The sequence below is a fragment of the Alexandromys fortis genome, unplaced genomic scaffold (assembly GCF_014885135.2).
Source record: "Alexandromys fortis isolate MF-2015 unplaced genomic scaffold, M_Fortis_MF-2015_v1.1 scaffold_266, whole genome shotgun sequence".
NCBI classification, from domain to species: domain Eukaryota; kingdom Metazoa; phylum Chordata; class Mammalia; order Rodentia; family Cricetidae; genus Alexandromys; species Alexandromys fortis.
In genome coordinates, this window is record NW_026068155.1 from 1392565 (window position 1) to 1404816 (window position 12252).

Genomic DNA, 12252 nt, shown 5'->3' on the forward strand with positions numbered 1-12252 from the left:
AGACATTTGTGTTCATCTCTTTTGTGAGTACCTATGCATTTTTGAAAGGCATCTTTCCAAGTATTGTTTGGAAGAACAAAGTGACCGTGTATCGAAAATGACAACAAATTTCCATGGCAACATGTGCAGTGTAGGGCCCAACCAATACTAGTAAGAAAAACTTTGCTTATCAAGCACACTTATGAGACTGCAGCTTCTAAAACTGTCTTTCTAGAAAGGCCGTACTTTTCAGTGGCCTACTAGGAGTTCTTCCTCCTTCCCTAACACGAATAAACTATTAGCTTGAAGACGCAACTGACTCAAGTACAATTTCTTTGCCAAGTCAGAAAGTCTGAAAGCATGGGCCTAACATGTGGGTCTGACTGCAGGAAGTCCTAGGGATTTTCCGGGGACTCAGCAACCAAGAATTTCTGGCTTAGCCGGGTTTGCCAGGCTACGTGTGAGAGTCAAGCAGGAGAGACTCAAAAGAGTTAACAAACCAGCACGCTGCAGACTGACAGAGAGACAGGCCAATAAGGTGTCTGAGCCGGCAGTACGTCTGGTGTGGGCGGGTGTGGGACAAAGCGTGCAAAAGGACCGCGGAGGCCTAGGGGTGAGAGGGCAGCCAGGGTTAGAGACTGCTGGAGGCGGGGGCCCGGAGAAAGCACGTGTCCGCATCCTTTTCTTTCTGCTCTTTATCTCTTTATCCTTAGGGTTGATAGCTGCGGGGACAGCCCGGGGCCCAGTGTATGGCCACGGAGTTACAGCGTCCGGACTCCATGCCCTGTCACAACCGGCAAGTAAACACTACTTCTACCCCAAGTCCCGAGCATCTGCGAACAGACGACCCTATCCTGGATCATGCTGAAGAAAATAACGCTGCTATGGCTAAGCTGACTCTCCTCCCTGGGCACGCCCATTCCAGCGTGCTCTCGGAGCGGGACTCTCAGGCCTGCTGTGGCATTAATCTTCACTCTGAGAACCACAGTGACCGTACTGACAGTGGCAGCTACTACGACGCACTTGTCGGTGACTCCCTCCTAGGGGATTGTGAACTGTCCCGACAGATCGGGGCACAGCTTAAGCTGCTGCCTATGAATGATCAGATCCGGGAGCTGCAGACTATCATCCGGGACAAGTAAGCCCAGAGCGGAAGGGGAAAAGGGAGTGGAGGGGCTAACAAGGTGAAAGTAAAAAGCCTGTGTTTGGATTTGGCAAACTGGCCTTTGAGGATTAGAGCCAGGCCTCTTTGGAGTGTGAGTAGGAGAGTCAGCTAGACACATTCAATAGCCCTCTCTTAGTTCTTGTGGCTAACACTGCTTTGTGTAGAAATGAAACCTTTTAGGCAGCTTTCAGCGTCTTCCGGCCTCTTTGTCTCTCTTAAGCAGAACCAATCCTCAACTATGCCTGGCAGGTACACACCCCTATGCCATCTGCTCAGTTCCTGACCACGTGGTAAATGTATAACCCAGAAATGGTAACTGCTTGTGGTTATTATCTCCTAACAGCCCAGGCTCACAGAAATAAAGCAATTGCAAGGGAAATGATATTGTGCTTCTCTGGCCCTCTGACTCATAGTTTGTGACTGCAGTGTGCCATGTTGTTTACTGTTCGGGAGTGCAGGTTTACTGGTCTCCAGAAAGTTGAACATTCCATTCTTATCAAGATTGCTTAACAGGCCTCAGTTAACTGCAAAGGCTACCAAAGAACGTGTTGGACCCTTCTAATCTCACAAATCAGTGTAGCAAGAAGTTCAAGAAGTTTGGAATATGAGTTTTATCAGATGAAATACAGCTGCCATCCTTCCTTCTTTCCTTCCTTTCTTTTTCCTTTCTTTTTCTTTTTTGAGACAGCGTTTCCCTAAGTTGCTGCTCATACTCTGGCCTCAAACTCAAACACAAGCCAGCCTCCCAAGTGGGTGGAACGACTGGACATGAGACAATGCCTGGCTCTTACTGGCAGCTTTAAATGAGTAGCTATAGCATATAAGATTACTATTTTTCCAGCGTGCCTTGACAGTTAAAAAAATGCCCTAATGGCCCGGTGGTGGTGGTGCACACCTTCAATCCCAGCACTGGGGAGGAAGAGGCAGGTGGATCTCTGTGAGTTCGAGGCCAGCCTGGTCTACAAGAGCTAGCCAGGTCAGCCCCCAAAGCTACAGAGAAACCCTGTCTCGAAAAACCAAAAGAAAAAAAAAGAAAAGAAAAAATGCCCTAACTTAAATCAGATCCTACCAACCATACCATGCTCTTGTAGTAGGCTCCCGAGTTTCCTCACTGCACTGTTCCTGACTCTCACATACATGCACCTTTTAAACACAGCAGCCTTGATTTGCTGACTGCCTCTCAGCAGCCTTCATTGGATTATCTGAACCTACCAAAGGTGGGAGTGTTTGGCCCCTTTCAATTCTGAGACATCCTTGTTTCTGCTTTCATTTGGAATTCCCTATATCCCCATTTAGGAATGGTCAGATCCTCTTTTTCAAGGCTACACTCATTCTTTCTGGCTCCCTTTCCCTGACCCATTAAAAAGGAAGACTTGTCTTCTATTTTGAATATTATTACATGGGCATGGATCTTACTTTGCGTATTAGGCTTTATTATGCTTTATGACAGAAATCTTCTTACATTTTTGAATTACAGCCATTCCTTGCCAGGAAGAGATGCTCAATCATTAAAGAGTGTTTCTCCCTTTTGTAGAGCTAGAGTTTTACTATATAGCTATTTGGTCCTTCTGCTTTAGCTTCCTGGATGCTTGAGTTATGGGAGCGTACTACTATGCCCGGACCTAGCTCATAAAATTTTATTTATGAAACTGTACTATTTGTTTATAAAGAATCAGTGTTGAAAACTGTGATCATGTGATCTAATGGCATAGAGGTTTTGAAAAAGATAGGGCATAGGCTTGGTAGTTGTTGGAACAACTGAAGTAAAACATCTATGAAATAAAGACAATTTGATGATTCTTTTTTTTTTCTGTAGCTTTAGAGTGTGTCCTGGAACTAGTTCTTTTAGACCAGGCTAGCCTTGAACTCACAGAGATCCACCTCCCTCTGTCTCTCAAGTGCTGGGGTTAAGGCGTGCGCCACCACTGCCCAGGAATTTTATGATTCTTAGCGTTAACTAATTTCGGTTCTTGGACCCTATTGTACTTATCTGTAGATGAGTTCCAGGGCTCAGGAAATGTTTGGTTATTTTATTTTTCTGTTGTCATGATAGTTTTAAAAATAAAATCTTGAAGGACTGGAATTTAGCTCAGTGGTGGAACTTTCACATTGTAGACACAAGACCTTGGATTTGATTCCAAGCACTGCAAATAAGAACATCTTTATTGCAATACAATTCATATACAATACAACTTAAGCATTTTAAAGTATATACTTAGTAGTTTTATGTATGTTCATGGTTGTTTATCATCACCTACCACAGTCATGGCCTTACAGGTCAATCCCCATTTCTCTAATATTCCCTCAATCCCTAAGCAATAATTAGTTTACTTTATATTTTCTTTGGTTTGCCTATCCTGGACATTTTATCTTTCTTCATGTGTGTGGTATATGTGTATGTTGCTGTTTGTGTGGGTACAGGTGTGCATGCATGACTTATGTGTGTGGAGTGCAGAGAGAGGTTGACATCTAGACCTTTCCACAATCACCACACATCTTATTTTTGTGTCAGTTTCTTTTATTTTTTTAAAAAAGAAAACTATCTCTTTTCATTGCACATACCAATACCAGTTCCCACTCTCTCCTTCCCTCCCATCCCCTCTACCTCCCCCACCCTCAATCCACTCCTCAGTGGCACATTCCTTTGGGAAGGTCCAAGGCCCTCCCTATTATATTTAGGCTGAGTAGGCAGATTCATGAATATCATAAATGTCACCATAGAGCCTTCATCCAGCAACTGATGGAAACAGCGGCAGAAACCCGCAGTGGAACACTGGACTGAGCTCCCAAAGTCTAGGTGAAGAGTGGGAAGAGTGAGAATATGAGCAAAGGGGTCAAGACCATACCTTATTCTTTTGAGACAGGGTTCGTTACTGAACCTGGAGCTTGCTAATTCAGCAAGACTAGTTGACCAGCAAGCTCCAAGGATCCTTCCATCTCTGTTTTTCCCGTGTTAGGATTAAAGGTGGGCACCAACCCATCCTTTTACATGGATGCTGTGGGATCTGAATTCAGTCCCTTACGCTGGCATGCAAACACTTTACTGACTAAGTCATCTCCCTAGTCCTTATATTTATTTAACTAATATAAAAACATAAACATTTCAATATCAATAGACAATTATTACATAATGGTTAAATCAGGTTAAATCTGTTTCTTCCTCCAAGCACTTATCAACCTTTTATGGTAAAAGCTTCCTAAATCTTTTAACCTCACTTTTTGAAATGTGCGGGACATTCTTCTTATTATTATTCTTAGTAGGTAGTCAACCTACTGTGTAACAGTACTATCTCGAACTCAGTACTCATTGATGAACCTTTCTACCTCCTTCTCTTCCTCCTTTCTCCCCCAGCCTGTGGTGAAATTCATTTCACTGTCAAATTCTTTGAGCTCAAGACTCTTATGAGTGAGATTGTGGGGTTCTTGCTATTTTGGATAGATCAAATGAAAGGAGTCATATATATGATGCTTATGTGGCTAGTTTCTTTTAGTGTAATGTTTTCGGGGTTCATTCCTTTTTGTGGCTGAATGGTACTACATTGTATAGATATAATGCAGTTTGTTTATGCATCCAACGGGTAGCGGATATTTGGGTAGCTTTCTGCTCTTCGGTTATGATGAATAAGGCTGCTGTGACGATTTGCTTATATGCCTTGTGCAGGGGTGGGAAGCTTCAGTTTTCATGACATTTCATAAAGGATCAGGATGTAAAGGTTAAAAACCATTAATACAGAGCTTGGAGAGAGTATGACATTCAGCATTTATATATGATAATATCTATATGTCTCGATTATATTTTATTATTTAGAAAAGCTTGGGTTATATAGCAACCTGGGAGTAAGTGGAATCCTTTGTATTTTCCCTTGAGTTTGAAAGAGGAGACAGTAGAATCCTGTAAAGGGATCTTAGGCAAGATGTTTTGGCTTTATCATTTCTAAAATGAAGATGTTGGTACAGTCTCATGGAACTCCTGAGAGGCTAAAACAAGATACTGTCCCTGAGCAGTGTTACAAACTGTGAATCACTGTGTGTATTTACAGCATTTAAATTCTTCAAGTTGGAAATTATGCATGCTTTTTACTGACATAGTAGAAGGGATTTGCTTGTACAGAGAATTCAAATTCTTTATTTGCAAATCAATACCAAAGCTAGCTCTTGTGGCTCTTGCTGCTAATCCCAGCATTCAGGAGGCCGAGTGAAAAATATTGCTGTTGTTGGGGGTTAGTCTGTAGTGATTAGCGAGGAACAAGCCAGCCATAGCTACCTAGCAAGGCCTTCCTCAAAACGAACAAAAATACCGAGAGAGCCTACATAATTTGTATCCAGCTTTGACACAGTACAGAAAGACCTACTGTGATTCTCCCCTAATGAGGTGATGCTTATTCAGGCTGGACACAGATTTTGTTTCTGTTAAGAAGCATAATCTGTTAACAGAAGCGTTCTCTTTCTTCTTCCTTTCTCTTTCTCTCTTTCTTTTTTTGACTGTCTTGCGGTTATGCAAACAAGGCCTGTTTTAGGTTCTGTAGGAGCCGACCGAGTGTCTATTGTATGTAGAGCAATATTTATGTCAGTTTAATTATGGAAGGTGCAGTCTTCCATATCATAGTCTGTCCTCTTTGAGGCATATACTTTTCTCTGTTTTGAGAGGACAGTATATGTATATATTATGTGTCTGATAATAGAAACCTTTGGAGTACATGTTGTTTCTTTTATTGTTCCTAGTTCTTAGACTCTATCTAGTAAAGGGATTGCTTTATGAATTGGCTCTGGCATGGAGAAATGGGGTGATCCAACAGGACTGCAAGTGTTGTGTATCTATAAAGCAAGCAAGATTGAGAACATTGTACTGATTTAAAATGACTTTATTTTTTGAAGTGTACAATATTTGAAACGTAATATGTTGGCTGTATTATTGAATTTCAAGGAAATGATTTTCTCTCTTTGAGAGTGCAGTAATCTAAACACCAAATGGAATGGATAATTTACTCAGCTACACATACATGGGTCACTGGCAAACAAACGACGAAAAAGCAATGACTCCTTCATTTTCCTGTGGTTTCTTTTTTTTGTTGCTGTTGAAGTGGATTAAACTACACATTCTTCTCTTCCTGAATAATAAACCCAGTAGAATGGGAGTGTAATGTACGTTCCCCCCTGAACACGGTTCATGACCTCATACGAAAGGCAATGAAGTGAATTTTTAAAATCATTCTCCAGGCCACAGTTTTCGGGCGGGGGAGGGGGGAAAGAGAGGGAGGGAGTTTGAGAGAGATTTTTGTGTCCTGAAATACTAGAGTAAAGCTGTATTGTGAACTGTTGAGTCTATTCTGTCTGTATCTTCTTGTCCTAGGAGAGGCTTTGGCATGGCTTCTCTAGCCTACTTAGATGGAAGCTGAATAATTATCCTAAGAGTTTGTCAGTCCATAAAATGGCACCAAACAACTACTACGTTCAGCCTTGTGACTAGTTTTTAGTCGTCCAGACAGGAGACATTTAACCTCAGGTTGGATGAAAGACCCGTGCCAGCCTATCACGAGTGTTGCTTAATGTGATGTGACTCATCTAAGTCATGTAATGTTCTTAAGCAGAGCTGTGCATGAAAACTAATAGTGAAGTCTGTTTTACAAAACAAGTTCCTGGCTCTCATCCTTGGAGGTGGTTTGTGCAATGTTGGGTGGGTCCTATATTTGCAGCATTACAAAAACCACAAATGATTATTCTGTCCTCAGATGAGATGTGGTTTTTTTTTTGTTGTTGTTGTTTGTTTGTTTTTGTACATTTCCCATTTGAATTTTCTAACCTGCTTTAGTGAAATAGGGAGGAAATCCCATCTTTTAGCAGCAGAAATCCCTGATATAATATGTCTCGGGTCTATCCTCGTCATGTCTCACCAGTGACATTGGACTCTAACAGGTGAAAATGATACCTCTTGTTTTTCTACCTGTTTCTTGGCATTTATATTGAACTCTGCTTGGAGAGTAAACAATGAATGGAGGTCTCTTTTATGAGGTTACTAATAAGGTCCTAACAAACTGGCTTTGCTGACTTGCATCTGGGGGGGTAGAAGAAGCTTTTTTTTTTTTTTTTTAAAAAAATTCCATTGAGTTAGATTTGTTCTAAGTATATTATTAGGGGTTTGTTGTTTGAAGGCGATGGGAGGAGCAAAATCAGTTGCAAGCCATCTGCATGCTACAGCAAGCCTTGGAGCTGTTCTTGATTTTAGTAATCACATAATGGAGACATAGAAGTTAACACTGTGTGAGTGCTCATTACACCGTAGCTTGAAATGAAATCTATCTTTTTGATTGAGCCTGCCAGAACTGCTTTTATGTTCACTCTCCTTCCACCTGTTGATTTTACAAACAAACAAAATGTTAAGTCTGAGTACTCACATTCTTCGGAAAGTTTATTAAATTATTCCTGTTCTTATCAGGTAAAACACAGGATGCCCAGTTAAATTTGAGTTCAAGCAAGCAATGAACACCTTCTTTAAAAATATAAGTGTAACATATATTGCATGGGATTTCTGAAGTTCAAATTTAATTGTGGATCCTGTATTTTTATTTGCTGAATGTTCACCCCAGTCTCCCTTCTCCAAATGTCACAAGCAATCCATGTGTATAATCTTCCAGGAAGAAGAGTGATGTATTTAAACTTTTGAAATGACATCCAATTCAGTGTTCCTATGATTTGATTTTAGTTAAGTTGTTTTGAGTTATGACTCAGGAGAGTTTGCCTTTAATTGCTTTTGGGAAGCATGCATTTTTTTCAAAGCAGGGTCTTGTTATGTGGCCCAGGCCTTAAACTTGTTAGGGATGCCAGACTGTCTTTGAACTTTGTGAACTACTGACATCATCCTCCTGAGTGTTGGTATCACAGCTTTCTACCCCCACACCCGGCAAAGGGTGTGTTGCATGTGGTAATCACAGTGGATTACTCTTTACAAGCTATATTATAAAATCATCTGCCTCTTCAGGAAGAAGGTTTTGTTGGTTTGCTATTTGTACTTTTTTTTTTTCGAGACATGGTTTCTTTGTGGCTTTGGAGCCTGTCCTGGAACTAGCTCTGTAGACCAGGATGGTCTCGAACTCACAGAGATCCGCCTGCCTCTGCCTCCCGAGTGCTGGGATTAAAGGCGTGCGCCACCATCGCCCGGCTGTACTTTATTTTGAAATAAGGTCTTGCTGTGTAGCCTGGGCTGGCCTGAAACTCCTGGGTTTAGCTGATTCTCTGTTGTGTGACACTATTCCTGGGTGAACAAACACCTATTTGTCCTAGATAGGGAGCCAGTGACACACTAAAGTAAGAAAACTACCAAAGTCCATCTTGGTGAGTGAACCAGCAGTAAGTTTTAATGGAGTTACTTCCAGGAGCAGAAATGACTCAAGGGCAGCTGCATCACCAAAGCCCACCTCAGCAGGGATGACAACTCAGAAAGGCTGGGAACTACACAGCCTGCAGGCAGCTCAATAGGCTGGAGAGTGTCCTTTCCAGGCAGCTCAGATGGTCTGAGGGTGAGTCTTGGCAGTCCTTAGAATTTATATATGCTTGGGGGTGTGAGGACCTAGTTTATCTGGTCAATTTCAGGGACTTTCTGAAGCTATTGAGTTGTTTATTGCTTAGCTTAACCACCTTCCCTGCAGGATGGAATTTTTCATTTCCCTTAATAACATCCTGTTGTTTCACTACCCCTTTCATATCCTGTGGCTTAACAAGCTTGCTTCCAGGATGGAAGGTTTCAATCTCCCGAGGAAACTGCTACAAGACATCCTCCTGCCTTTAAATCTTCCACTAGTTAGGCTTACAGGCATGTGTCACCACACCTGATGTGGTGGTGTGACTGAGAATGGCCCTCCTAGGTTTATAGTTTTGAATGTTTAGTTCCAAGTTGGTGGACTGTTTAGGAAAGATTAGTAGGTGAGGTCTTGGAAGAGGTGTGTCACTGGGTGTAGACTTTGAGGTTTCAAAAGCCCACACCAGGTCCAGTCTCCCTCTCTCTCCTTCCATCCCTCCCTCTGTCCCTCCCTCCCTCCTTCCCTTCCTCTTTATCTCCCCATCTGCTGCTTTTGGAGCAAAAGCAAGCTCTCACCTACTGCTTCAGCACTATGCCTACCTGCTTGCCCCCATGTTCCCAGCCATGTTTTTCATGGACTCACTCTCTGAAATTATAAGCACCTTTCCAGTTCAGTATTTTCTTTTATACATTTACTTACGCATGACATCTCTTCAATGCAATAAAGCAGTAACTGAGACACCTGGCATCTAGTTTTTTGTTTTGTTTTGTTTGAGATAGGATTTCCTTATGTAATGCAGTCTTACCTCCAACTCACTATGTAATTTAGGATGAACTCAAACTTTTGATCCTTCTGTGTCAGCCTTCTGAGTGCTTGTATTATAGGTATAAACTACCATACCTGGCTCTCTGGAGATTTTAAAAGTACTATCTAGACAGTCTTACTTAACAAAAAGGAAAAATGTGCTTTTAGGTACTCCAAGTTAAAATGAGTATTTGGTTTCTGGTATTATTATGCTCAAATCTGCGAAGTCCCCCAAAAGCCAACAAGAAGACTGATTCCCGGGAGCTGGAGAGATGGCTCAGTGGTTAAGAGCATTGCCTGCTCTTCCAAAGGTCCTGAGTTCAATTCCCAGCAACCACCTGGTGGCTCACAACCATCTGTAAAGAGGTCTGGCGCCCTCTTCTGGCCTTCAGGCATAATAAATAAATGAATAAATAATTTTTTTAAAAAAGAAGAAGACGGAGTCCCATATGTAAAAGCAAAGAGCCTTTATTTTATGTAAGTTTGCAAGCTCAGTCTCTCCGCATGTCCAACGTATTGGAATAAACAGAGAACTCCGCGCTCGGTTAGAGTTGGTTTTTCTAGTAGTAAAGGTAGGGGTGAAGGGTTTCTGAGGTTCAGGACCCCTGATTGGCTGACATTTGTCTAGGGGTGTCTTGGTGAGTGTGTGCTGGCAGGTGATTCTATCTACAAGGTTGGAACATTAGGCATTTTCTTTGGATGGTCTGTTCTTGGGTGGTGCTTGGGTAATCTTAGTTTATGGTCCTTCCTACAACCAGGTATTGCTTTAGGGTAAACTACTGGGACTCAGCCCTCCATTAAACTTACCTATGGCTGAGTTCTACTCTGGCAGGTGATAATGGTTGGAAGTAAAGAACTTCCTTTGGGTGATCTGTTCCTATTTTGCTTATCATGGATGGCTCCTACATATCCCCCTTGTCCCTGGTTTTAAGAAGGTATAGAACTACTTAAACTAAGAAATCCTACAGTATGAGTCTCGTTTCCATGTGATAAGTGCATTTTGAAATGACTGCCTTTGGTTTTCATCATGTTACTACAGTATGTGACACATGTATTTGAGGGGAGACTGTTTAGACAAATAAATATTCTTTGCCAGGTGGTCAGGAGGCAGAGGCAGGCAAATCGCTGTGAGTTCGAGTCCAGCCTGGTCTACAAGAGCTAGTTCCAGGACAGGCTCCAAAGCTACAGAGAAAACCTGTCTCAAAAAAAAAAATCTTAGTTACAGTTATGTCTTCGTTGTTGGACATGCTTGAAGCTTGTATCATTTTTTTTTTTTTTGAGACGGGGTTTCTCTGTGCAATAATCCTGTCTATCTTGGAACTCTCTTTGTAGATCAGGCTGGCCTCAAAGTCACTGAGATCTGCCTGCCTCTGCCTCTGAGTACTGGGATTAAAGGGATGTACTGCCACAATCCAGGGAGCTTGTATAATTTAAAAGATCTCAGTTTAGCTGGATGGTGGTGGTGCATGCCTTTAATCCCAGCACTCGGGAGGCAGAGGCAGGCGGATTTCTGTGAGTTCGAGGCCAGCCTGGTCTACAAGACCTAGATCTAGGACAGGCTTCAAAGCAACACAGAAACCCTGACTCACAAAAACAAACAAAATAGATCTCAGTTTAATATTAATTACAGTTCCATGCTTTGGATTTTGATTGTTCAATTGTTTTATTTATTTAAGTATGAGATATTTGGTTACCTAAATGTATTTTTGAATATTCAAGGATCTGGGTATGGTTGTGCACCCCTTTACTCTCCGTACTTGAAGGCAGAGACAGGGGGATCTCTGTGAGTTTGATGCCAGCCTGGTCTACAAGAGCTAGTTCCAGGCCAGCCAGGGCAATATAGATCCTGAATTAAAAAATATTTTAGGGATATGTGTCTGTGTGATTTTGCTTTATGTCAGTTTTATATTATATTATTTTAGCTTATTCTTAGAAAATGGTTGGTATTTTACCAAGCTTTTTTTTTCCTGTGGGACAATATTTTTTTGAATGGTTTTGAAATGATATAATTTTGTTTTGAAACAAAGTATATAGGGAGAATAATACCCGGAGTCTAGTTTCCATTAAAATGTGTATTTAAACAAATGATTCAGACCAGCATTGGGTCCAAAGGAAGAGCTCAGAGAATACAGGTACTTTGATCTATCTGATGAGGAAATTCTGATTTTATGAAGCTGTTCTCAACAGTGTTAAGAATTTCAACATGATGTTGAAGGCCACTATGTATTTCTTTTAAAAAAATGTAATCAATTTATTGAATTCTAGATTTACTTTAATTTCTAAATTGATTTAAAATAAGTAGTACGAGTTGAAGTCTGTCTAAAATAACAGAAGGCAAACTAGTAATTGCTGTTTATAGTGGAACAGTGAATGATTTCTTTTGTAGGTCAAATAACTGTCAAGAGAAGGCGATTCCTATTAGATTCTCAGTGTATATCTTTTGTAGTATGTAGATAATGTGCTTATTTTGCAAAGTTTATCAGATAAAGCTGATTTCTGGGGGGAGAGAGTGTATAAAAGGTGTTAAAAATGTCTGATTCCAGAGTAAAATAACAGATGGTGATATCTTTCATCACTTTCCCTGATATAACTCCTTTGTGTAGTAAATTGATGAGTGAAAGACATTGTCAAAACATATCATAGGTTATTTCTTTAAGAAACTCCAGGCTGGCTGGGTGGTTGTGGCACAGACCTTTAATCCCAACACTTGGGAGGCAGAAGCAGGTCAGTGGCTGTGAGCTTGAGACCAGCCTGGTCTATAGAATGAGTTCCAGGACAGATAAGGATACA

General features: G+C 41.3%; 1 protein-coding gene across 3 annotated transcripts in view; it reads left to right on the plus strand.

Moving 5' to 3' along the window:
- Positions 1 to 557: 557 nt before the first annotated feature.
- Uprt (uracil phosphoribosyltransferase homolog) overlaps positions 558 to 12252 on the plus strand; it is a 31392-nt gene continuing 19697 nt past the window's right edge. For 2 of the 3 annotated variants that reach the window (XM_050127335.1, XM_050127337.1), the window contains exon 1: positions 599 to 1117. In XM_050127335.1, the coding sequence (XP_049983292.1) occupies positions 729 to 1117 (389 nt within the window). In that variant the 5' untranslated portion in view covers positions 599 to 728. The other variant, XM_050127336.1, reaches the window with a different exon arrangement.